The sequence below is a fragment of the Carassius gibelio genome, chromosome B7, assembly GCF_023724105.1.
Source record: "Carassius gibelio isolate Cgi1373 ecotype wild population from Czech Republic chromosome B7, carGib1.2-hapl.c, whole genome shotgun sequence".
Lineage (NCBI taxonomy): Eukaryota > Metazoa > Chordata > Actinopteri > Cypriniformes > Cyprinidae > Carassius > Carassius gibelio.
Genome location: NC_068402.1, coordinates 2,975,880 through 3,003,486, shown reverse-complemented (window position 1 = coordinate 3,003,486; position 27,607 = coordinate 2,975,880). Strand labels below are relative to the sequence as shown.

The window sequence follows — 27,607 nt, the reverse complement described above, 5'->3', positions numbered from 1 at the left end:
AACCTGGCTTACACATAACATACTGATATGCTTTTAATATCCAAATCCGTTAAAGGATTTTTAGGCTGCATTAATTAGCTAAACCGGAACCGGAAACACTTCACATAACATGTACCTTCTACATCATTAGAAGAATGGCATCTACGCTAATATTTGTCTGTTTCTCTCTTGTTCCGAGGTCACCGTGGCCACCAGATCCAGTCTGTATCCAGACCAGAGGGTCACTGCAGTCACCCGGATCCAGTACGTATCCAGACCAGATGGTGGATCAGCACCTAGAAAGGACCTCTACTGCCCTGAAAGACAGCGGAGACCAGGACAACTAGAGCCCCAGATACAGATCCCCTGTAAAGACCTTGTCTCAGAGGACCACCAGGACAAGACCACAGGAAACAGATGTTTCTTCTGCACAATCTGACTTTGCTGCAGCGTGGAATTGAACTACTGGTTTCGTCTGGTCAGAGGAGAACTGGTCCCCAACTGAGCCTGGTTTCTCCCAAGGTTTTTTTCTCCATTCTGTCACAGATGGAGTTTCGGTTCCTTGCCTCTGGCTTGCTTAGTTGGGGTCACTTCATCTACAGTGATATCATTGACTTGATTGCAAATAAATGCACAGACACTATTTAAACTGACCAGGGATGACATAACTGAATTCAATGATGAACTTGCCTTTAACTATCATTTTGCATTATTGACACACTGTTTTCCAAATGAATGTTGTTCATTGCTTTGACGCAATGTATTTTGTTTAAAGCACTATATAAATAAAGGTGATTGATTGATTGATTGATGCCCTGCCGCATGCTTCTTGCATCATTGCTGTTGAATTGTTCTTCAACTTTGTTTTTTTTATTGTCTTTTTGGGCTTTGATGGATTTCCTGAAATTGTAACTGGCTTTTTTGCGATCATCAGCATTCATGGATTGACAAGCGGATGTCCGCGCTGACAAGGCTGCTCAAACATTGCTATTAATCCACGTTTTTTTGGTTGGGGTAGATGAGGATTGTTTTTGTCGGCACCTCATCTTCTACACACTTCCTGATGAAACATGTTACAGTTTCCTACGCCTCTATGTAGTCATCAGATGCTGCTAGGAACATGTCCCAGTCCACCTGATCAAAACAGTCCTGTAGTGTAGCGTCTGATTGGTCCGACCCATAGTGCGAACTACGGGGGAGCTAGGGGGAGCTCGGCTCCCCTTAATAAGACATGGGCTCCCCTGAAAACGAGAAATCTGAAATTTTGGGGGGTCTCAAAAAATACTGACAATGTGAATATTTTTAAGTGCAATTTCAGTTTTGTAATGTGATTATGATGGCAAAAATATTATTCATTCATGCATGACGGCGATTAAAACCTAATTAACTTCAATAAAGATTAAAGACGTCACAGCATCAAGGTGTGGGGGTGCTGCGCTGCAAATTCCACATGTTAGTATGTCATAGGTTCGTAGAAAAAAATAAACGTTGGAGGCCATTTATCGTGCGCAAAGTCCTTCCATTATGCAGTTATAGCATCATAGCTAGGGCAAAAAGAAAACAAGGTAGTTCAATTAATTTTGGTATTATTAAGAAATTGTGTAGTGATAACGCACGACTGATTCACCTGCTGCAAGCACTGGTAAACCTCAAGCCAAGCCCACTGTGAAAACGCATGAAGCTGAAGAAAAGTAATCTCTGGGATCCTAACCCCTCTTGCTCCGAGTCCGCTCTCGCGTTAAACTGGAACAGCCAGCAGTGGAGAGACTGGAAGAGCCAATATGCATGGCTGTGTGTTAAGGATGGAAGCTTGGGGTGCATCACTTTGTAACGCGTTGTGTCAGGAGGGGGAAAAATATGGATAGCTCACAAAGTAATTAGGCCAGACAAAACTCACGGAGGCGATTGACATTTAACAACGACTCGTTTTATTTCTCCAATCGAACTCGGGCAATTGTCTGTCCCATTTTCCACCGTCCACAGCGTAACCAAAACAAAACAAACAAGATTAAAACAAAATGATTTCCAAACAGAGATTACCCGCATACATAGGGGATTCGAGTCGCGCTTGTATACATTATCATACAGAGTGCATATACCGTTTTACAGGGAGCGCGCAGCTCTTAAAGGGGCCACATTATTTTCCACTCGTTACAACTTGTAAGGACGCAAAAAACCTTCTTCTGTCTGAAAAGGTACCTGGCACGCACTTGTCTGAGGAGTGGATTAATGATTAATGCTCAGAACCAGTCGCGAAAAATTATATATAAATACAGGGACAGCATTGCACACAAGATGGCCATTGAAGTGGCATTGACTAAGCAAAAGGCGATTCTGGCAAATAAAGTAATTGAGGTGAATTCTAAATTAACGGAGGAGACCGCAACATCATTCAAGGCTGTCTTCCTGACCTATCAATTTGTGTCGATAAAGTATAATAGGGCATATTGTAGCTGTTATGTATCTTTGTAAGTCATTATATGTCCTTTTTTGAGGCACTCGTGTCGATAATGTATAATAGTGCATACACTTGTAGCTGTTGTAAGTCCTTATTTGAGGCATGCGCATGTGCACGACCTCCACCAGCCCCCCCCCAAAAAAAAGAGGTGGGCTCCCCCAAAGGACACGGTATAGTTCGAACACTGGTCCGACCACCACTGAACTGTCCTGAGGGCGGGTGCTTCCCATTTCAGTTTCTGCCTATAAGCAGGCAAGAGCAGAATGGAGGAGTGATCCGATTTGCCGAAAGGTGGGTGGGGGAGAGATTTTTAGGCACCCCAGAAAGGAGAGTAACAGTGGTCCAGTACACGATCACCACGCGTGTTGATGGTGATGTGTTAAAAATATTTTGGAGCAATTATTCTGAAGTTGGCTTTGTTTAGGTCCCCCGTAACTATAAATGCAACATCTGGGAGCGCGGTTTTATTGCTCACTTATATCCGATACAGTTCCCTGAGTGCCTGGTCTGTGTTGGCTTCAGGAGGAACGTAAACAGCTGTGATTATGACCGCTGTAAATTCCCTCGGCAGCCAGAATGGTCGACACAGAAGCATATGAAATTCCAGATCAGTGCAGGCTGGTACATCACCACAGTTTTCAGGATGCTAAAAGTCGAGCCAAAGTTGTTGCATGCAGTGAAGAACAGTTCCGGGGTGTCCTGTATGTCACAAGAACTTCACTTATTCAGAGCGGAGCCATCAACTAACATGATGTAATGTTAGGATAAAGACATATTCTGGCCACATGGACCTTGATCTTATCTACTTCATGCTGAACAGTGTGGGGGCAAACACACAGCTTTGCTTCTCTGCGTTTGTAGCTGTGAAAGCTACATCTCTATCATCAAGCACACAATGCTGGGCCAAACTGACGAATACATATTTAACAATGTTACATTATAACACAATAACATAAATCACAAAAGGAATCAGTATATCAAGAAACTCTGCATTAATATTGCCATTGTTACATGTATTAACCCTGAACATTAAAACCATGTACAGAGAACATGTAGCAAATCAGTAAAGTGCAAAATCCTTCAAATGGTAGGGCAATTGACGTGTCCTGGGAAATACATTTGGTGGACACTGAAGTATCAGGTGATGCAGAAACACCTGTTGACAGTGCAGCTTCAGGTGTGCCCAGTGTAGGAATCAACAGTCCAGAGTCTGAGCCCTGCACATTTTTCCACAGGGCAGGAAGGTTGTAGGATTCTGGGCGGCTGCAATTAGGGGTGAGGTTGCAACTGAGGCAACGGTGGTGGTTCTAAGAGAACCTGAGGTGTGGGGAGTCCCAGTGGCACAGGTGTTATGTGGGGTGGGAGGAGTCCAGACAAAATGTTCAGAGCAGTCGGCTGAACAGGAGGGTGGGGGGGTGGGGGGGTTAGTATATGGGTGATCTTTGGGTCAGTGATGTACGGTTTCATGCGATTGTAATGGATGATTTTTGCTTTCGCATGAGGTCTAGATACATCCCGAACTTAAAAATTAACAGGGGTGGAACTACCAAAGGGGCATACTGGTTGCAAAACCTCATATGGGCCCACCCAACGTGGATACAGTTTGTTGTGGCGGTGGGCAGGATCATCCACTAAAACCAAATCAACACGGTTATACGGAGTGTATTTCAAATGACGATCATAGTTCAGGCGTTGTTGGTCTTGGAAAGCAGTTGCAGAACGATAAGCACAGGCCAGTCTCTTGCGCAACTTGTTAGCATATGCTGCTGGTGTGCCCACTGTAGCTGAACTGGAAACATTATTGTCCTGGAGTAGTGTGTCCAAGGGAACGCGGGCTTCCCGACCATGAGCCAGAAAGAAGGGTGTCAGTCCTGTGCTAGTGTGCTTAATGGTGTTATGAGCCAATGCAACCTGTGGGAGGTGCTCATCCCACTCCGTACCTGAGTCAAAAAGTTGTTTGGAAAGTTCATCTTTTAGAGTGCGATTAAAACGCTCAACAGCTGAGCATGATAAGGGGACGTACGGAGCTTCTTGATTGACAACAAGTCACAAAGGTGCTTTATGAGGTCAGATTCAAACTCTCTGCCCTGATCCGAGTGTAGGGCCTCAGGGACACCGTGCTGTGGAATGTAGTGGTCAAATATACAACCTGCCACAGAGACAGCTGTCTGATCTTTTAATGGATAGAGATTGACAAACTTGGTGTACAGGTCCATCATTACAAGTACATATCGGTTACCATTGGTTGAAATAGGCAACTCAGTTATGTCTGTGGCTACTATTTGGAATGGATGGTCAGGAGAGATAGGAATGAGGGGTGCCTGTGGTCGGGGCACAGGAGAACGCCGCATAATTGGCGATGAAGTCAGCGCCTGTTTCAGTACATTGAAAGCTTCATTTGCTCCTGCTGACCAAGAAAATGATACCCCCTTGTGTGTAAGATGGTACAAGGGTTCGGCCGTGCGTGCAAAGTGTCTAATGAATCGACGATAATAGGAACACAGACCAAGAAAAGCCCTGACCTGTGTATGATGTTGGGATTGGCCATGTCTTAACTTTATCTATGCTAGACGGGTCTGGCTCAACACCGGAACTGGAAACACGGTGGCCCAGAAAAGTGACAGAGGAGCATGCTAGATGGCAATTTTTAGACCAGCTTTGCGAAATCGCTGGAAAACTTCACATAAGTGCTGTAGGTGTTGTGAGAAATCGGCACTGTAGACAATAATATCGCCTAAGTAGATCAAACAAATGCTCCAATGCAGACCCCGAAGCACAAGTTCCATTAAGCGTTGGAAACTGGGCAGTGCGTTAGAGATGCCCATTGGCATCATACGGAATTGATACAGCCCAGTACCAGTGGAGAAACAGCCCAGTACCAGTGGAGACTGCTGGTTATTTGCCAGTAACCAGCAGTCAAATCAATAGTGCTAAACAGTCTGGCTCCAGAAAGCCTGTCAAGGGTATCATCCACCCGAGGAAGAGGGTGTGAATCTTTAATTGTAACACCATTGAGGCGTCTGTGATCGACACAGTGTGCCATCCTTTTTCTGAACAAGCACAACCGGAGCTGACCATGGATTGTGAGACTCCTCAATGATGTTGTGATCCAAAAGCTTTGACACCTCTTGTTGCAGTACAGCCTGAGTAGGTGGTAATGTTTTATATGGGCGCAGTTTTATTGGAGCAGCGTCACCAGTATTGATGCTATGTGTAATCAAATTAGTTTTGCCATATTCATGCGAATGAGAGCTAAAAATGTCAGCAAACTCTGTCAGCAGACTCTTGAGCTGTGCCTGTTCTTCAGTATTTAACTGCGTATCCTCCAAATGCACTTCAGGCATTGGACGGACATCTTCTGTAGAAGTAGTCACGGCTGAGACTAACGCATACTCATCATATGTATTGCCGGTGACTGAAAAAAACTGACCTAATGGGCATCCAGCATCAATAGAGACTTGTTCATTAGTCGGGTTTACAACTCGAACCATGCCCCTCCCTTTTTGAACAGAGGTCAATGTTCGAGCGACACCTAAGGTCACAACTGGAGGAGGCTGTGGTTCCAGTATCCCCATGTATGTGTCAGTGAAAGGATTCACTATGCCATTATCTTTGACAGAAATTGGGATTACCATTTCTGACATAGTCGGGACAGTCACCTGAGCGACACTGACTGCAGAACTTTGTACTGGAATCAGTGACTGGGGTGGTGAAAGAGGCACTGAAGTGTTATATAGTTGCAAACATGCATGTGGTATGTCAACAGTAACGTTGTGCTCAATTAGGAAATCCCATCCTATGAGAACAGGATGAGTAGCGGTGCATTCTACATGGAATACATGGGAAAATGTGACATCTCCAATATGTACAGGAGCTGTCACGGAGCCAAGTATGTCCAATTGCTGTCCAGTAACTGATGACGCTAACACAAACAACTTGCTGATAGACTGAGTAGACAAAACTGGAATGGATCTACGACAGTCATCTGTAATTAGAGATAGACCTGACCCTTTATCCACCAAAGCATGCAGTTCAGTTCCAGCCAGTGCAATTTGAATAAAAGGTATGGGTTGAGTAGTGTGGACCATTATTCAGTGTGGAACATTATTGGGGATGAAGCTGGCATTTGGTCCCCAATGACAGCCTGGTTGATCAAGTTCAGAGTAGCCATGGTGGTATCGTTGAGAATAGCAGTCATCCCCGAGGGTGTTGTCTACCTCTCTGTGTTGTGCAATACAGCAGCAGTCTCGACGGCGATGATGATGATCGTCCAAGCTAGGCTGATGATGGCATGTTGCGATGTTGTAGTCCACGGCTGCACAGGACCGATGTGAAGAGTGTTTGGAAGATGTCACTTTGTCCTGAAGACTGGAAACCCGCTGCAAAAGCTGGTCCACACGTTCATCCATCGTAGATGAGACTGGCGTAAGGCCTGCCAGTCAGTTCGGAGTTCAGCTATGGCTGATACCAGCTCAGTAATGTGGGTTGCTGTCACTGTGTGACGGTCACGGTGGTTGTTGATTTGCCATCACAGACATAACAGCTAAAGGGTTAGCAACACTGATGGCCAACTGAGCTCGCTCACTTTGAGTGGCCACTCTCAAAGCATTGTCCAAAGTCACAGCTCCATGCTCATGGGTTTTCAATTGAAGCGATGGGTCTAAACCTTGCTTCGTTGCAAGGAGGATTGTGTGAACGGTATACTGTCCATGTCCAGAAAGGTAAGAAAAACATAAAAGTAGTCCATGTGACATCAGAGGGTCAGTTAGAATATTTTGAAGCATCAAAAAATACATTTTGGTCCAAAAATAGCAAAAACTACGACTTTATTCAGCATTGTATTCTCTTCCGTGTCTGTTGTGAGAGAGAGTTCAAATCAAAGCAGTCTGGATATCCGGTTCGCGAACGAATCATTCAGTTCACCAAATCGAACTGAATCGTTTTAAACGGTTTGCATCTCTAATACGCATTAATCTACAAATGACTTTTTTATTGTGGCTGACACGTCAGAGTTCAAACAAACCAATATCCCGGAGTAATTCATTTACTCAAACAGTACACTGACTGAACTGCTGTGAAGAGAGAACTGAAGATGAACACTGAGCCGAGCCAGATAACGAACAATAGACTGACTCGTTCACGAGTGTCTGAATGAAGTACAGAAAATACTTATTAGAGTTATATGAAAGCTGCCAGTATTCAAGGATCATTCAACAACAAGATATCGACATCCTGGTCTGTGGTTAAATGTTGACTTTATCTTATCTCTCCTCATTTGTGTTTTCCGTTGCTGCCCGCTCATGATGTCAATGAACAACAAAGTGTTTCTCTGTCAACCCTGAAACAGATATATGAACTTAACCATGAACTATTAAGTCATACATGTATATATATTTTTTTTTAATATTCAATGGTTCAGACACCAAAAGAACCTTTTTGTGTTTTTGATTCTGCCCTAAAAGTAAGATTAAAACAGATGTGGATGAGTTTTCAGACACCAGGCCCATAACCATGATGGGAGTTGAACAAATTTATGGTTATAGGATTAGTTTTGAGTTGACTAAACCAAACCAATCCAAGTAGACGTTGTTTGTATCATGATAGTGATCATCAGCTGTCAGATCAAGCTTTGATCCTGAGTTCATGGAGCTAAACACAATGTATTGTATACCCTACCTTTACCTCTTCCTTTCTAACAATAACCCTGAAATAATTCTGCTGAGAAACACAGAGTTCACACAATCTCAGTCAAAAAGTGTTTACTAAAGTTAATGTACATGTATTGTACATTACATGTACAAAATATTTAAACATAAGAGAGAAGTAGCCAAACCATCATACAACCCCCCCAAAAAAAAACAAATATATATATATATATATATATATATATATATATATATATATATATATATATATATATATATATATATATATATATATATTATACACACATTATAAAGATATTATACACTTCCACTCCCGTCACATTGATTCATTTATTTTTACTTTGATTATAGCACATTTTCTCATTATTAAGCTAAAAGAAAACAATACAAAAATTTATATAATGATATAAATATGATGTGCTTATGGACCCCTAATAAAATTAAACTGGCAGATGAATGTCTCAAAATTCTGCCGTTACTGAATAAAACACAAAAGTACATTTTGAAAGAGTTTGTAAAAGCAAACACATTAAAAACAGCAGTTCTAACTCTAAGCCCTTAACCAAACACCACCTACACAGATTCATCCACCTGGAGAAATACAGATCATCTACACTTCACAGCTCAGTAATATATTACTGAAAGATTGCATGAACTATGTATATAACATTATCTGTAGAAAAATAGTACACGAATTTAACCTTCACACCTGGAAAGAGGAAGATAAAGGAAGTAAACATGCAGGCATTCACATGTTCTTTAATCTTCATAAGTTGTGCAGATGAAGTTGAGTTTGTGAGTCTCAGGAAGACTGATCCAGCGCTGATCTCCTCCAGACTGAACTGCTCCAGATCTCACTGTGTGTTCACAGTCCTCCTCTGATGTGCCGTTCCCTGGAGCCCAGTTCTGATAGCACACGGTATCTCCACTCACCCAGAACCAGATGCCCACAGTGCAGGAGTGACGTAAACCCAACCACACCTCCGCAGTAGACGCACGTTTAACCACGTTCATCACACGACGCTGCATCTCTTCTGAATGAACCGAGACCAGATCCACATGATTCTGTCTGCAGTATCTCAGAGCTTCAGACCACGTCACATTCTCTCTGATCACAATCAGTTCAGGATCTGCAGATAAACCAAGCACAAGCAGAAACTAGAGAGAGACTGATCAAAAACAACATGCAGAACAAACACTGGGGATGAATTTGTCATGTCAGACATGTAGAGTGAACTTGAAGAGATCTGGAGGTGATGATGGAGTGTGTGTGTGTGTTTAGTGAAGATCTACTCACCTTCATAACACACAAAAGGATATTGACTGGTGCAAGAGACGTCAAACCATTTTCTCTGAGCATTAAGAGCTGTACAGTTTTCATTTCCTCCATTATTATCAGGTTCACCAGTGTCCCAGTCTCTGAATGAAGAGTCACTCTGATCTGACCACTGCCATGAGTCTCTGAACAGACCGATCCAGATCCATGATTCAGATGAATGATTATCAGTAATGAACTGTTCAACCTGTTGATTCTCGTTCTGGTTCCTCACACTGACCAGATCAATGTGATTCTGTCTGCAGTAACTCTGAGCGACTCTCCAATTCATCGCCTGATTGACAAAGACAAGTTCTGTGTTTGCTTTAAGAAAAACAGATGAAAACAGATTCATCAATCAGTTTGTTCATTATTCTTAAGTGCTTCATGGTTATCACCAGAAACACATCATTTAAAGACTGATTTTGTGTTGAGATCCTGAAAGCTGAATGTAACACACAGCTCACAGTGTTCAGGTGTTTATCACAGACTCTGAAGCTAGTGATCACAAATTTGTATTTGTTTTGAAACATCTACTTAAAAAATACTAATTTCTGACAATACAATATCTCCAAAACAAAATATTGTAATATGGGTAAAAGTGAACACAATAAAATTACATCAATGAGACAAGAACTGAACAAGAGTTTTGTTCGTAAACATCAAGAAGAGGCAGAATTCCATTCAGTAGTGTCCAAAACTGATGACCGGAGATGCTATTAGTTATTAATGACCCTACATGTTTGATTAAACCATTACAATTATATTATTATTTTATATTTTTCAAAATTCAAAACCATATACATATATATAAGTGGTGGGCCATTATAGGAATGTATAGGAATATTTGTGCTCTGCATTTAACCAATCCGAAATGCGCACACATACAGAGCAGTGAACACACACACACACTGTGAGCCCAGGGAGCAGTTGGGGGTTCAATGCCTTGCTCAAGGGCACGACTTCCCCATAACTATAATATATATATGTATGTGTGTGTTATAAAATATTTTACACAGTTTTAATAATACTTGAATAAAGGGTTATGTTGATTTACTATGTTACACATGCCCATTTATACATTTATAAATTAAATAATTATTAATTATAAATAAATTTATAAATAAATTATGAATTATGATTAAGAAACACTTGCCAATACAAATAAAGTTATGCTCCAATCGCAGATTTTCACATCTCTCTCTCTCTCTCTCTCTCTCTCTCTCTCTCTCTCTCTCTCTCTCTCTCTCTCTCGTTCTCTCTCTCTCTCTCTCTCTCTCCTCTATCACCCCCCCCCCCCCCCCCAACCCACAGGGCAGTGGAGTCCAGGAGCAGGGTCAAAAACTCTGTGCTTCTTTTTATACATTAATGTGTGTTGCCATTGTAGGGAGATGCACTTACTGTTATTGGAGGAATTGCAAATAAAAGTTAGGGGCGTGCTACATTCCACAGCATACCAATGTCCACCTGAGATCATAACACATTCTTTTTCATCACTAAGATTTGGTATTCCAGTAGCCCAATCCAGATAGAGCACAGGTTCACCTGAAGACCAGTGCCATTCATCACGACCCGTCTTCTGCAGCCCAATCCAGAAATACTGAACACTTGAATCATTCACACTCTTCTTCAGCTCGTTCGTGTCGTTCATGTTGTCAGCGGTGGCCAGATCTGTGTAATTCTCTCTGCAGTATCTCTGAGCTTCAGTCCAGGTCTTCTTCTCATTTATAAAGTGATACTGACGCTGAACACATTCAGATACGGAGCAGAGAGCTGTGAAAGAGAGACGCTGCTTTAATGATTTTCATAACAGGATCAAACCTAATGAAACTAGAAATCATGAATAAAACCACAAACACACTCACCAATGAGAAGAAGAATGAAATACAGAGTTCGGTCCATTTCTGAGGAAGAAATGCATTAAAAACTCAAATACACTCATTTTCATCTTAGAATAAAACCTCATGATTTTTTTTTTTTTAATAACATCTTAGCAGCATAACAAGATTCACACCAAATCAAATAATATTAACCTCTCAAAATCTAATTCTAGTTAAAGAATGAATTATGAGTTGTTCTTACTTTAAAGGTTGTGTTTCTGTCCTGAGTCTGATGTTTCTGTCCTCAGCTTCAAACTGTGTAATGATTATTAGATCTGCTCTCATCACATTATTTGTTTAATAGTCTAAAAACCCTATTTCATATTCACTTCCTCTATATTTCTGTATATATTTTTCCATTAATTTCCATACTTACATCTGACTTACGTCAGTACACACTTATAAACAGTCAGTACATACTTATAAACATTATTTAATTATCATTTTAACTCTTAAAACCTCAGTTTGAGGCACCATTGTGTGAGATGACAGAATACTTGTGATTATTGTGAGAAGAGTTTTAGAAATAATAATAAAAAAGACAAGATGAAGAGGAAAGAGAGATTATTGTCCTTCTTTTTCCTCTTCAGAGCAGAGGCCTCTGCTGGTGAAGATGAGACACAGCAGACATGAGCAACAGAGACCAGTCTCCATTAATCTGCTCATATTGTGTATTTATTACCCTGACGTCCATTTATAATGTTAGAAAAGACTCTCATCATCCAGAATAAAATACCATCATCTGCTTCTGTTTCAGGAGAAATGTGTCTGATGTTCTCTGTCTAGATACTCAATCTAGATACTAGACTGTGATTGAATGGAATCCAAAGATTTAGATTTCATCTCAAAATTCTAATAGTTTTGTTTCCTACTCCTGCAGTTTATTGTATTTTTTTCTTGTTTATGAAACATGAATATGTTTGCATGTAAACACATCCTCATTCATTTGTTTATGTCCACAGCACATTTGGATGTTCAGGATGGACAGTATTTACATCTCTGACGTGAAACAGAAGCATAAACAATGAGTGTTATTATTTTAGTCACATTTGATTACATGTCATTCAGTCTTATTCATTAGTTTGTTTTATTGCAGATAAATGACACTGTAAATGTGTTTCAATTCAAAGGTCCAGTGTCTCGAAGTCCACAAAGATTGAACTTAATGTTGTTAAATGAGGCTGTCTACTTCCTGTTCGCATCACCAGCTGTTCCCGCCATCCTCCTGTTGCCAAGCAACAGTGTGACAGCTGCCACAGCAGAGACGTTTCTGACAGACTTAAACAACTACAGATAAAAAATAAATAAAAATAAAATCACAAAAATCATCCTAAAACAACTCTATAACTAACTTATTTAGTTTACAAAACACTATTACTGTATATAAACAAATGTTTACTGTAGAACCTGCTTACACAACACTTTATCACTCCTAACTCACTGACACTTGATCAGGATCCTTTAGCATCGCTATTTGGCACTCAAGATATCCCTTTAGCATCATTTTCAATGCTTATGGGTATCCTTTTATCATCACTTTTTGACATGCAGGATCTTCAATTCTTTACAGTTGTTTGTCTTAGTTTAATGGTTTGCATGTATTTAAAATTAATAATAATATTTTTATATAAATTTATACTTTGACTGGAATACAACCTCAGCTTTACCCTAAACCTATAACTTCTGAACAATATAAAATATGACAGAAAATAAAAATACAGTCGCAGGTATTTGCAAAAACTGACGTAAGGCAAGGCAAGGCAAGTTTATTTATATAGCACATTTTGTACACAATGGTAATTCAAAGGGCTTTACATAAAAGAAAAGAAAATAATCATGAAGAAAATTTATAACAAAAATAAAACAAGCAATTTAAAAAAAATTAAATGGTTAAAACATTTAAAATGAATTTAATTGCTCATTCAATAAATGCACAGCTAAACAGATGGGTTTTGAGTCTAGATTTAAATGTGAATAGTGTTTTAGCACATCTGATCTCTTCTGGAAGCTGATTCCAACTGCGGGCAGCATAGTAACTAAAGGAGGACTCCCCTTGTTTTGTGTGAACCCTTGGTATTTTAACTGACTTGATCCTAGTGATCTGAGTGCTCTGTTAGGTTTATATTCAGTGAACATATCTGCAATATATTTCAGTCCTAGGTCATTTAGTGACTTATATACGAGTAAAAGTACTTTAAAATCAATCCTAAATGTAACTGCAAGCCAGTGTAAGGACCTGAGGACTGGTGTGATATGCTCAGATTTTCTGGTTCTAGTCAGAATCCTGGCAGCAGCGTTCTGGATGAGCTGCAGATGTCTAATGGTCTTTTTGGGAAGGCCGGCGAGGAGCCCATTACAATAGTCCACCCTGCTGGTGATAAAGGCATGAACAAGTTTCTCCAAGTCTTGGCTGGAAACAAACATCTAATTATTGCAATGTTTTTTAAATGATAGTACGCTGATTTAGTTACTGCTTTGACATGACTACTGAAACTAAGGTCTGTCTCCAGAATCACACCAAGATTCCTGAATTAAGGTAAGGTAAGGTAAACTTTTATTGTCCCCAGTAGGGAAATTTGTCTTGGGCCATCACCCATGCTGCAACCATACAATAGACACATTAGACAAATACAATTCTCAAAATACACAAAATATTAATTCATAAAATTACAGCTCCATACTTCCTCTATTTAACAACTTCACAGACACTGCTTTTAGTTTTTAAATCTATTTAATCTGCAGCGAGGAACCCTGAACCTCCTGCCCGAAGGCAACAACTCATACTCTGTATTCAAAACATGGGAAAAATCACAAACAATCCTCTCAGCGTGTCTTACAGTGGCATGTTCGTACATAGTTTGCAGTGGTGTCCATTCATTCACTCCTATAATTTTCCAAGCAGTATGTATCATTCGTATCAGCTTTGATCTCGATTGCACAGTTAGGTTCCCAAACCATACTGTGATACAGTCAGTATCTGATTAAACTCTCAATTACTGCCTGGTAAAAAAAAAAAAAAAAATACCATAACTTGATTTTTAGTTGTTTGACCCCTAGAGTAAAGGTATGCATTCACCTTGAGAACTTCATGTTTGTTTCCAAATGCCATAACTTGGCACATCCAACTATTAATTTCATCAATGCATTGGCAGAGGTATTCAATGGGACTGTATTGATTTGGAGATAAGGCTAGGTAAATCTGGGTATCATCAGCATAGCTGTGATAGGCCATTTGGTTCTTCCTCATTATTTGACTTAGTGGAAGCATATACATGCTTTGAATTGACCCTTGTGGGACTCCGCATGTCATGGACGTCCACTTAGACTTATGCTCTCCTAGACTCACACAATAGCCTCTCCCTTCTAAGTATGATCTGAACCATTTGAGTACCATCCCAGAAAGCACGACCCAGTTTTCCAGTCTCTCTAGTAGTATGTTATGATCGACAGTGTCAAACGCAGCACTGAGATCTAGCAATACCAGCACCGATATTTTGCCAGAGTCACAATTTAAGCGAATATCATTTATTATCTTAATGTGTGCTGTCTCTGTGCTGTGATGCGGTCGGAAACCAGATTGAAAATTGTCCAGGTATCCATTTGAGTTTAAGTATTTGTTCAGCTGATTAAAAACTACCTTTTCTATAATTTTGCCTATAAAAAGGAAGATTAGATATTGGTATAAAATTCCTCAAAATGGTGTTATCAAGATTGCTCTTTTTCAGGAGGGGCTTAACAACTGCAGTTTTTTAGGAGTTTGGAAACGTCCCAGAAAGAAGTGAGGCATTCACCACTTCTAAGAGATCTGCTTTGAAGCAGTCAAGCACACTTTTGAAAAAAGATGTGGGAAGTGTGTCAAGACAACAGGTTGACGATTTTAGTTGCTGCACTAGGTCTTCCAGAATTTTGCTATCAATTGTTTCAAAAATAGACAAAGTATCATTTTGATATTTTGGCGAATCTGTCTGACCTCTGCATTACTTGAGGATGTGCTAATCACCTTCCTGATATTGATGATCTTCTCAGAAAAGAAGGAAGCAAACTCATTGCATTCGCTGTCTGATAATAACAATGGATGAAATGTTTAGACCCCTACTGATGATTAGATCCAGAGTGTGTCCACCTTTGTGTGTGGGTCCATGCACATGCTGAATCAGGTCAAAAGTGTTTAGAACCGTTATCATTTATTTTCTAGTTTTGTTTTCTGCATTATCTATGTGAATATTAAAATCCAACTCTGAGGAAATTATTGATAACATTTCTGTGACCTCTTCAACAAATGCTGAAGAGTATTTTGGAGGCCTGTAAATAATAATAAACAGAATGCGTGGAGCACCTTTCAGCACAATCCCTAGATATCCAAAAGACAAGTACTAACCAAATGACACTTGCTTGCATTGATAGAGATCTTTAAATAGAGCAGCTACACCCCCACCTCTCCTAACAGTCCTGCAGACACTCATGTAAGTGAAGTTAGGAGGGGCTGCTTCATTTAGGACTGTTGCACTGCAGCTGTCTTCTAGCCATGTTTTATTTAGAAAAAATAAAATCCAGATTGTTTGTGGTTATAAAGTCATTGATTAGAAATGATTACATTTTTTAGTGAGCGAGTGTTTAAAAGTGCTAACTTGATGGCAGTGCTTTGTGTCTTTAGGTCAATCTTAGTTTGATGCATAATAGGCCGCAGATTAGATGAGTTTGCCCTTCAGCTTGAGAAGGCCTTAGACTTTCTATCACGTGATAAAACTGAAATAGAGAAAGCTACAGGCACACTGTACACATATAGGGACCTGACACATATCACTAAGAGCTGCTATCAGTTGTTTTGGTACACCTTCAGCAGACGTTGTGGCACCGGTCGGAGATTTCTCATAGGAGCAGGGCCCACAGGCTTTGGTGATTTGGGGGCCCGCCGTTTTTTTTGTTGATATGTGAGGGCTAGCAGCGAATGAGTGAGAGAAGTAAATAAAACAGTAAATAAAACAGTTGAGACTATTTACATGAAAATTTACATCTAAACATGCATTGATGGCAATATTATTACACAATATATATTACCCAAGTTAGTCATGACAATAAAATTCCCAGTGCCTTTCACGTCAGAATATAGATGCAAAGGATTTTTATCTAAACTAATGGAGAACCTGCACATAAAAAATGACCTAAAGGTGTACCCTGTGTGTCAGAAAGTGACGTCAAGGGGTCCTGACGAAGTGTAAATATGTGACGAGCTGGGAGTGAGAATGTTTTTTGAAGCGCGAGGGAACCACAGACAGACAGAGGGAGAGGTTGAAAATGTCTGTGAAAACACCGGCTAGTTGGACTGTGCTTAGGATGCCATCGGGACCCGCAGCCTTACGGATATTTACCCGTCGGAAGGATCGGGTTTCATCCTCGACAGAGATGGAGAGTGACCGCACATCTTCTGCAGCAGCCGCAGGAACGCTCTCTGTGTGCCGTTCTGTCAGTCTCGAAACGAGTATAAAAGTTATTAAGCTCATCCGGTAGAGAGGCGGCTATGTTCACAGAAGCTGGTTTATTCCCTTTAAAGTCTGTGATGTTGTTGATGCCCAGCGACATGCTTCTTGCATCGTTGGTGTTGAATTGTTCTTCAACTTTGTTTTTGTATTGTCTTTTTGTGGCTTTGATGGATTTTCTGGGATCGTAACTGGCTTGTTTGTGATCATCAGCATTCCTGGAATTAAAAGCAGACGTCCGTGCTTACAAGGCTGCTCGAACTTCGCTATTAACCACGGTTTTTGGTTGGGGTAGATGCGGATTGTTTTTGTCGGCACTACATCTTCTACACACTTCCTGATGAAACACGTTACAGTTTCTGAGTACACCTCTATGTCATCATCAGACGCTGTCCGGAACATGTCACAACTGAGTGCCTGGTCTGTGTTAGCTTGAGGAGGAAAGTAAACAGCTGTGATTATTACCGCTGTAAATTCCCTCGGCAGCCAGAATGATTGACACAGAAGCATATGAAATTCCAGATCAGTGCAGGCTGGTACATCACCACAGTTTTCAGGGCGGAGTCATCAGCAAACATGACGTAATGTTAGGATAAAGACAAAGTCTGGCCACATGGACCTTGATCTTATCTACTTATCTGTCAGCATTGCAGGAAACATCATGCTGAACAGTGTGGGGGCAAAAACACAGCTTTGCTTCTCTCCATTTGTAACTGTGAAAGCTAGATCTCTATCATCAAGCACACAATGCCGGTGTGGAATTGGCATGTTATGCAAATGAATCTTTCAGGGCAACCAAATATACTCATGATCTTCAAAAGCCCCTCACAACTTAAGGTATTGAATGCCTTGGTTGAGTCTATGATTGCAGTGTTAAGGTCAACAGTTTGTTCCTGGCACTTCTCTTGAGGTTGTTAGGCAGCAGATATCATGTTTACTGTTCCTCGTTGTGTCCTGAAGTCACATTGACTCTCGGGGAGTAAACCCTGCTCTAAGTGCACAGTGAGACGTTCAGGAGGATTCTTGCAAGGATTTTTCCTGAAATTCCTTGGTGGTTGTCACACATCTGTCTGTTTCCTTTGGGTTTGTAAACGTGCACTTTGGTGTCCTTGAGGTTTTGAGGAGAGTAGCGTGTGTCCACAGTGTTTGGAATATAGTTCTTTCTGCTAATTTTGCAGGCATGGTCCAGAGGCTTAGAGCTCAGATAAAAGATGCTTATGTTTGCATATAAACAAATCCTCATTCATTTGTTTACATCCACACCACGTTTAGACATTCAGGCTGGACAATTTGCATCTCTGATGTGAAACATTGAGATAAACAGTGAGTGTTATTGTATATATTTGTATATATTTACATTTCATTCAGTCTAATTTATCGGTTTTATTTGCAAAAACAGGAATGTTACAGTGTAACTGCGTCCCAATTCGGAGGCTGCATCCTTCAAAGTCCACAAAGTTGAAAGTGGCCGTTGTTAAATGAGATTATGGTCTATGAAGATGTCCTGATTGTATCACCAGCTGTTCCCGCCCACCACTCCTGTCGCCTAGCAACTGTGTGTGACAGCTGCCATCAGGTACACAGCAGATATTTCTGACAGACTTTACACACAAAAATGTCAGAATTGTATTTATTCCAGGTAAAATAAGTTTGGTTAAACTGTTCATTAATTTGATCTAATTAGCAATCATTAGTCAACAGTTAATTTCTCATTTTTTTAACAGTGCTAATTTTATGTAATTATTTTGCTCTGCAATGGAGTCACCATTCCAATCAAACATATTAATGAATTATGATTAAAACCAAGTTGGATTCTATAATTCTGGTGTTGGGAAAAAGTCTAAGAAGGAGATTAGATTGCTGGTTGTACAGGAGTTTATTTGAGCTGATGTTTTTGACACATTCTTTAATATTTTGTGCAAAATACTTCTAGAGATTTTATACCCAACCTTCAGTCCTCAAATAATAAACATTAGTTAATTTAGCATACAATGTTGGTGCACACTGATTCATATTCAACAAGTCATTTCTAATCTTGATACATGAAACTCAGTGTAAGAGAGAGAAGTAGTTGCGGTAACATACACAGATCTTTAAAACACTAAAAAAATCTAATATCACACACTTCAGTTATATTATTTATATCACGATAGAATAGAAACTAGTATACATGTATATCTAATTGAGAGTCTATGATGTTCTTTGACTATCACAAAACTCAATGAAGTTAGTAAATGACACACACACACACACACACACACGCTGAGTGTGCAGAACGTTTTTGTATTTTTAACCCTTAGATGCGACTGCCTGTTGAGACAAATATTATTCAAATTATTCCTTTACAAAGTGGTGAATGAAAATGTAGTTAAAGGGAATAAACACACAAGCTTTTCTTATTTTATATAAAGTTCTGTGTTTCCTCTCACTCTGAATATCTGCTGCAGATAAAGTTGAGTTTGTGAGTCTCAGGAAGACTGATCCAGCGCTGATCTCCTCCAGACTGAACTGCTCCAGATCTCACTGTGTGTTCACAGTCCTCCTCTGATGTGCCGTTCCCTGGAGCCCAGTTCTGATAGCACACGGTATCTCCACTCACCCAGAACCAGATGCCCACAGTACAGGAGTGACGTAAACCCAACCACACCTCCGCAGTAGACGCACGTTTAACCACGTTCATCACACGACGCTGCATCTCTTCTGAATGAACCGAGACCAGATCCACATGATTCTGTCTGTAGTATCTCAGAGCTTCAGACCACGTCACATTCTCTCGGATCACAATCAGTTCAGGATCTGCAGATAAACCAAGCACAAGCAGAAACTAGAGAGAGACTGATCAAAAACAACATGCAGAACAAACACTGGGGATGAATTTGTCATGTCAGACATGTAGAGTGAACTTGAAGAGATCTGGAGGTGATGATGGAGTGTGTGTGTGTTTCACGAGTTCACACTTACATATAATTAACTGAATATTATAATGCGTATTTGGCGTGCTGTCCGGGGAAGGGGCTCCGAGCTCGGGAATGGCCCGAACCTAGAGTACCCCCCCGTATATGAAAGTGTAAAGTGAACTCTAGTGGAGGAGAAGGGGTGGAGGGGGGATGCTGATAAACCGTCAATAGAGACAGGTAGGCTGATTCAGCTGTATTTATACCCTAAGGTTGATTATCTTGAGTGGTTCCACCTGTGCTAATTAGGTTAAGTATCTGACGTGCTTCTCCCGAACCTTGTTATGAAACTACATTTCACGAGTTCACACTTACATATAATTAACTGAATATTATAATGCGTATTTGGCGTGCTGTCCGGGGAAGGGGCTCCGAGCTCGGGAATGGCCCGAACCTAGAGTACCCCCCAAAAAGCTAAAGAGCAGGAGGACAGCCGGCCGAACTAAAGACCCCCCCAAATGAGTGCCACGTTTGGCGGGCTGGCATCTCGAGAAAGGGTCTGAATGTTTGTCCAGTGGGCCTGTGATGGCGGCTCACTGTACCTGGACTGACGGGCCCTGCTGGCCTGCAACGGGGAGCAATTGTAATTTGGAGCGACTGATCAGGCGAGTTTGTGCCTTTCTCCGCTGTGAGACCATTGCTCGCTGGACCGAAAGAGAAAACAGGAAAGAGAGAAAATGAAAGCTTGACCGGGAGATTTTCTCAGACTGCGTCCGTTGTGAGACCAAATGCTCGCTGGACGAAAGAGAAAACGTAAGTGCTCTACCGGGAAAGTTCTCACTGCGTCCGCTGTGAGACCAAATGCTCGCTGGACAGAAAGAGAAAACAGGAAAGAGGAAAATGAGAGCTTGACCGGGAGATTTTCTCACACTGCGTCCGTTGTGAGACCCAATGCTCGCTGGACGAAAGAGAAAACGTAAGTGCTCTACCGGGAAAGTTCTCGCTGCGTCCGCTGTGAGACCAAATGCTCGCTGGACAGAAAGAGAAAACAGGAAAGAGGGAAAATGAGAGCTTGACCGGGAGATTTTCTCACACTGCGTCCGTTGTGAGACCAAATGCTCGCTGGACGAAAGAGAAAACGTAAGTGCTCTACCGGGAAAGTTCTCACTGCGTCCGCTGTGAGACCAAATGCTCGCTGGACAGAAAGAGAAAACAGGAAAGAGGGAAAATGAGAGCTTGACCGGGAGATTTTCTCACACTGCGTCCGTTGTGAGACCCAATGCTCGCTGGACGAAAGAGAAAACGTAAGTGCTCTACCGGGAAAGTTCTCGCTGCGTCCGCTGTGAGACCAAATGCTCGCTGGACAGAAAGAGAAAACAGGAAAGAGGGAAAATGAGAGCTTGACCGGGAGATTTTCTCACACTGCGTCCGTTGTGAGACCAAATGCTCGCTGGACGAAAGAGAAAACGTAAGTGCTCTACCGGGAAAGTTCTCACTGCGTCCGCTGTGAGACCAAATGCTCGCTGGACAGAAAGAGAAAACAGGAAAGAGGGAAAATGAGAGCTTGACCGGGAGATTTTCTCACACTGCGTCCGCTGTGAGACCCAATGCTCGCTGGACGAAAGAGAAAACGTAAGTGCTCTACCGGGAAAGTTCTCGGTGCGTCCGCTGTGAGACCAAATGCTCGCTGGACAGAAAGAGAAAACAGGAAAGAGGGAAATGAGAGCTTGACCGGGAGATTTTCTCACACTGCGTCCGCTGTGAGACCCAATGCTCGCTGGACGAAAGAGAAAACGTAAGTGCTCTACCGGGAAAGTTCTCACTGCGTCCGCTGTGAGACCAAATGCTCGCTGGACAGAAAGAGAAAACAGGAAAGAGGAAAATGAGAGCTTGACCGGGAGATTTTCTCACACTGCGTCCGTTGTGAGACCCAATGCTCGCTGGACGAAAGAGAAAACGTAAGTGCTCTACCGGGAAAGTTCTCGCTGCGTCCGCTGTGAGACCAAATGCTCGCTGGACAGAAAGAGAAAACAGGAAAGAGGGAAAATGAGAGCTTGACCGGGAGATTTTCTCACACTGCGTCCGCTGTGAGACCCAATACTCACTGGACGAAAGAGAAAACGTAAGTGCTCTACCGGAAAAGTTCTCGCTGCGTCCGCTGTGAGACCAAATGCTCGCTGGACAGAAAGAGAAAACAGGAAAGAGGGAAAATGAGAGCTTGACCGGGAGATTTTCTCACACTGCGTCCGCTGTGAGACCCAATACTCACTGGACGGAAGAGAAAACGTAAGTGCTCTACCGGGAAAGTTCTCACTGCGTCTGCTGTGAGACCAAATGCTCGCTGGACAGAAAGAGAAAACAGGAAAGAGGGAAATGAGAGCTTGACCGGGAGATTTTCTCACACTGCGTCCGTTGTGAGACCCAATGCTCGCTGGACGAAAGAGAAAACGTAAGTGCTCTACCGGGAAAGTTCTCGCTGCGTCCGCTGTGAGACCAAATGCTCGCTGGACAGAAAGAGAAAACAGGAAAGAGGGAAATGAGAGCTTGACCGGGAGATTTTCTCACACTGCGTCCGCTGTGAGACCCAATGCTCGCTGGACGAAAGAGAAAACGTAAGTGCTCTACCGGGAAAGTTCTCGCTGAGTCTGCTGTGAGACCAAATGCTCGCTGGACAGAAAGAGAAAACAGGAAAAGAGATAATGAGAGCTTGACCGGGAGATTTTCTCACACTGCGTCCGCTGTGAGACCCAATACTCACTGGACGGAAGAGAAAAGGTAAGTGCTCTACCGGGAAAGTTCTCACTGCGTCCGCTGTGAGACCAAATGCTCGCTGGACAGAAAGAGAAAATGGGAAAGAGGGAAATGAAAGCTTGACCGGGAGATTTCTCACACTGTGTCCGCTGAGAGACCCAATGCTCACTGGACAAAAGAGAAAACGTAAGAGCTCTACTAGAACAGTTCTCGCTGCAAGACCAAATGCGGGAGATGCAGACAAGGCTCATGCAGGAGTGGACACTGTTGCGGCAGCGGGGAGATACAAAAAAGGCTCCTGCGGGAGCAGACACTGCTGCGGCAGTGGGGAGATCTGTGGCAGTGAGGAGGTACGGGAAAGGCTCCTGCGGGAGCAGACGCTGCTGTGGCAGTGGAGAGATACGGAAAAAGCTCCTGCGTGAGCAGATACTGCAGTGAGGAGGTACAGGAAAGGCTCCTGCGGGAGCAGACACTGCTGCGGCAGTGGGGAGATACGGGAAAGGCTTCTGCGGGAGCTGCGGCAGTGAGGAGGTACAGGAAAGGCTACTTGCTTTCGGCTGCTGTAGATATTGGCTGCGGGAAGAGTAAAAAGGGTTAGTAACATTTGATGGGGCAAGCAAAAAATGAATGGGTAGCCTACTGTGTTACCAGCTTAGCAATTGGTTGCCTGATTTGACAATTCCTCAAGCATTGTCCACATTATTATGTTACTGTTGGAAAAGCATCTTTTCCTCTCATTTGGCCTCCGGGCTCTTAGGCGGTCTCCCGGGCGGATACGTTTGGAAGGCTGTTTTCATGTTGTTGTATGGACTGTGGAAAAAAAAAAGGGTTTTGGAAACGATGAAGCATGTTTAGTCTTGCAAGACATTGTACCCGAGGACATGATTATAGCAGTAACGTACCAGTCACCCCCCATTTTGCATGGAGACGGAAATTACATACCCAAAATAAAAATGTTTCTGCTCATGATTCTTTCTGACTAGATACATTATCGACGTTTGTCCATGAGCTGACACTTCAACGTTTTACCGTTCAGGAATAGGAATCGTATTCCTGATATAATTTACTAAATAACTGTCACTGAAAATATGTTTTATCGAAATATTGGTCAAATATCGAAGCCAGAGTCTTTAGACTTTCAATTGATGCACGGTTTATCCATATCAAGTCAGAGTGAAGTTTAACGTGCTGTGGAAGTGAAACAATAATAAACTGGGGCCGTCGGCGATGCTTGCAAGCAAATGGGTTAATAGCAGTTATGTGCTATTCGCTTCTAAGTGGTTTCTAAAGATATTTACTTGCCTGTTTTTCATATTACGGTCCTGAAAAGGCGACCGTACGACCGACCGAAAACACGAGGGCAGATGCGTTTTACATGAATTTTGAGTGATCACTAAATAAGTCCCTAAATAATTTGGTCCTGCCAGAAAAATTGCATGGAGATAATTTTTTTTTTTTTTTTTTTTTTTTTTTTTATTTTAACTTATCATGGAACATTATTGTATCATTTCAGTGAGGTTTAAACGTGCTCGGTAAGGCAAATGTAATGTCTTGGACATTTCAGTGTGGATGAAGACTGGAAATAATGCCTTTGTTCGTGGTTAAATGTGGCATTATCATCTGACGGATCTACGTTTGTATCTGTAGTCCAAATCTATGCGCACTCCACACTCCAGATCAGCAGGTGGCGGTAATGCATCTTTACGCTGGTTTGCCAAAACCACCACAAAACACTAGTAGAAGATGGAACTGCGTCATGACGTCATTTAACAAACTTTAGCCGCGAACCTGCTTTTAGATGCAACACTTTGGATGCCAACTGCCGTAAAATCCAATGAACCTGCTTTTAGAGTTTTCGCCTGAAAATGTGTTGGTTAACATCGCGCGGTCAAACTGCAACTCGGCCGGAACGCCGGTGTGAAAGGCTGAGTCGCAACGGGAAGTGAGAGCCTTGTTGCCGTGAGAACTTGGGTGCGGCCCAGGCTGGTTGGATTCCAGCTCGAGGAGAGCTCGGTCTCGGGCGGCATGATCATTGTGTCGAGCGAGCGAGCTCGGAGCTTGCACGGTCTATTGGCCACGACTTGTGGCTTGACGAGGAGAGCAGCTGTCGCGATGACGCTTAATGCTGCTCAATGGTCGTGTTTGACTGGGTAGGAAAGATTGCGGGTCCGGCAAAAGCAGCAGGTCTTATAAATCCCCGGTGAAGCTCTCTTCGTTGGTACGAAAAATGGGTCCGTGGTAAGGTGACAGACGAAGCGAACCGGCATGCTGATAAACCGTCAATAGAGACAGGTAGGCTGATTCAGCTGTATTTATACCCTAAGGTTGATTATCTTGAGTGGTTCCACCTGTGCTAATTAGGTTAAGTATCTGACGTGCTTCTCCCGAACCTTGTTATGAAACTACATTTAGTGAAGATCTACTCACCTTCATAACACACAAAAGGATATTGATTGGTGCAAGAGACGTCAAACCATTTTCTCTGAGCATTAAGAGCTGCACAGTTTTCATTTCCTCCATTATTATCAGGTTCACCAGTGTCCCAGTCTCTGAATGAAGAGTCACTCTGATCTGACCACTGCCATGAGTCTCTGAACAGACCGATCCAGATCCATGATTCAGATGAATGATTATCAGTAATGAACTGTTCAACCTGTTGATTCTCGTTCTGGTTCCTCACACTGACCAGATCAATGTGATTCTGTCTGCAGTAACTCTGAGCGGCTCTCCAACTCTTCAGCTGATCGACTAAGACAAGTCCTGTGTTTGCTTTAAGAACAACACATGAGAAGATTGATGAATAATTTTGTTTATTATTCTTATGTTGATTTATGGTTTGTATCTGAACAGAAGCAGCGATGGAAAGATCAGAAACATGTCATTCAGCTTGAGCTGCTTCTAATGCTAGTGACATATTGAATATTCACAATATATTCAGGATTATTTTAAAGATGAAACATATTTAACATAAAGTAACATCTGGGAACATCATGATTATTATAAAGCTCTTATATGTCTCTCTATAACACTGGATTCAGACACAAAGACTTGGATGAGAGAATTATCAAACAGATGACATTGTTACACTGCAGCTAAAATGTTGACCCGTCCCAGAAACATTTACTTGGACAGTAAATTAGTTCATTAGAAATTAATGAAAATTACAATAAATTATAATAAAATCTTTAAATGTACATCTATAAATGAAGTGTTGTTGTGATTTTAAGTATCTATACTCACTGTTGTTGCAGATAAAATGTTTGGTATTACTACATGGCAAATCCTCAAATTTTCCCTTTGTCATCATAGCACAATAATCTCTGCCTTCTGGTTGCCCAGTAGCCCAGTTCAGATAGAGCGCAGGTTCACCTGAAGACCACTTCCATTCATCACGACCCGTCTTCTGCAGCCCAATCCAGATATTCTGAACACTTGAATCATTCACACTCTTCTTCAGCTCGTTCGTGTCGTTCATGTTGTCAGCGGTGGCCAGATCTGTGTAATTCTCTCTGCAGTATCTCTGAGCTTCAGTCCAGGTCTTCTTCTCATTTATAAAGTGATATTGATGCTGAACACATTCAGATACGGAGCAGAGAGCTGTGAAAGAGAGATGCTGCTTTAATGATTTTCATAACAGGATCAAACCTAATGAAACTAGAAATCATGAATAAAACCACAAACACACTCACCAATGAGAAGAAGAATGAAATACAGAGTTTGGTCCATTTCTGAAGATAAAAGATATCGAAAGACTCAGATGTTAAATATTCACTGATTCATTTTGGTGTTAAACAATTTCAGTGACAATTACAAATGAGCTTACAAGTTATTCTTACTTTAGAGGTTGTGTGTTTCTGTCCTGAGTCTGATGTTTCTTAAACGATGTGATGATTGTATCTACTCTCGTCACTCACTCAGCATCACATTATTTGTTTATTAGGCTACTCTTAAAAAAAAATCTTCCACATTCACGATTTTCCTTTTTTTTTTTTTTTTTTTTTTTATGTGTTGGTGTTTGTATGTGCAATTCTCTGGAAGAGTGTTCATTTGAATGTGTTAGAGAGTGGTGTCTGTTCTGTCCACCTCAACATTTGCATTTCTGTTTTCCATTTTCTTTCAGCTATGATACTGTCAGTGACCAACAGCATGTTTCTGCATCCCAAACTAAACAATATTTTCACAAACTTTGAACATATTCTGTATCACCATTAGTATCTGTTATAAGTGTTTTGCACATAAATGTGGTTTTATTAACAAAGTTCGGGAGAAGCACGATCAGATAATCATCCAATTTGGCACAGGTGCATCTCGTTTAGCTAATCATCTTAAATAGCACGCAAGCGTGTATATATATCCAGTCTTCCTACCTCCTGTCCCACGACAGTTTTTCGGCAACCCTCCTCCACCCCAACTCCTCACTTCTAATCTATTTATCCCAAATTAGGGATAGGGGGAGTTATTTGGGTTCGGGCTATGCTCCGGGCCCGGACCCCTCCCCCAGGACAGCACGCCAAAATATGCCTACTATTTGCCTTCAGATTAGATGTAAGGGTGAACTCGTGAATGTAATGACACATACAAATAAAAGACAACAGCAACACACAACTGTAACGACTGGGAGTGGCAGGAAAGAACTGCGAGATTAATGAGATTTAATGAAAACAATGAGACAATACAAAACTGAGACACAAATAACGTTGGGAGGAATAAACAGTCCAAGATGTTGGTGAGGAATGACGAATCCGGAAGTCGGAGGTGAGTTGTCAGCAGGAGAGGGAGACACAGGAACTGCGGGGAAGCGAGCTGAAGGTAAGTGGTGTTGCTTGGTGGTGGGTTGCGTAGAGTGGACGGGGTTCCGGGGAGACACGGATATCCAACACAGAAAAACACAAGAAAGCAAGGCATAAGTTACAAACATGAAACAACGCTCTCACGAACACAAGACGCTAGACAAGCCAATATATAGGGATAAGTAATGAGTTACAGCTGTTGCTGATGACAATTAACGGAGACGTCCACAAACGAATCAGTGCTGACGCGTAACACACAGACTTCACCCACAAAGTGCAAAACCCAGAGATCACGGTTTACCAATCGTGACAACAACTCTTAGGCTACATCCACACAAAGCCAGAGCTTTCCCTATCCGATCTTTTTTTTTCCCCTCATCTCAAGAAATATCAGTCT

The 27,607-nt window shown here is 41.8% G+C and overlaps 2 protein-coding genes across 2 annotated transcripts; both read right to left on the bottom strand.

Annotated features, from left to right (window-relative positions):
* Positions 1 to 8,500: 8,500 nt before the first annotated feature.
* LOC127961737 (C-type mannose receptor 2-like) lies at positions 8,501 to 11,328 on the bottom strand. The gene is made up of 4 exons (XM_052560981.1): positions 11,284 to 11,328; positions 10,820 to 11,191; positions 9,401 to 9,733; positions 8,501 to 9,233 (listed from the first exon to the last, which is right to left on the bottom strand). Exons 1-4 carry the CDS (start codon positions 11,318 to 11,320, stop codon positions 8,863 to 8,865), a joined length of 1,113 nt encoding a protein of 370 aa, XP_052416941.1. The 5' UTR covers positions 11,321 to 11,328; the 3' UTR covers positions 8,501 to 8,862.
* Positions 11,329 to 19,029: 7,701 nt separating this feature from the next.
* On the bottom strand, positions 19,030 to 25,895 carry LOC127961280 (C-type mannose receptor 2-like). The gene is made up of 3 exons (XM_052560324.1): positions 25,790 to 25,895; positions 24,848 to 25,189; positions 19,030 to 19,571 (listed from the first exon to the last, which is right to left on the bottom strand). Exons 1-3 carry the CDS (start codon positions 25,893 to 25,895, stop codon positions 19,201 to 19,203), a joined length of 819 nt encoding a protein of 272 aa, XP_052416284.1. The 3' UTR covers positions 19,030 to 19,200.
* Between the last annotated feature and the right edge of the window lie 1,712 nt (positions 25,896 to 27,607).

Bases quoted from the DNA above. Each gene is read 5' to 3' on its own strand.
- LOC127961737 (XM_052560981.1), bottom strand. From the start codon at position 11,320: ATGGACCGAACTCTGTATTTCATTCTTCTTCTCATTG. The intron at 9,734-10,819 runs GTAAGTGCATCT...AAGCAAACACAG, and splicing joins TTGCAATTCCTCCAATAACA to AACTTGTCTTTGTCAATCAG. The intron at 9,234-9,400 runs GTGAGTAGATCT...GTTTATCTGCAG, and splicing joins TCCTTTTGTGTGTTATGAAG to ATCCTGAACTGATTGTGATC.
- LOC127961280 (XM_052560324.1), bottom strand. From the start codon at position 25,895: ATGAACGACACGAACGAGCTGAAGAAGAGTGTGAATGATTCAAGTGTT. The intron at 25,190-25,789 runs GTGAACCTGCGC...TTGTTCTTAAAG, and splicing joins TGAATGGAAGTGGTCTTCAG to CAAACACAGGACTTGTCTTA. The intron at 19,572-24,847 runs GTGAGTAGATCT...GTTTATCTGCAG, and splicing joins TCCTTTTGTGTGTTATGAAG to ATCCTGAACTGATTGTGATC.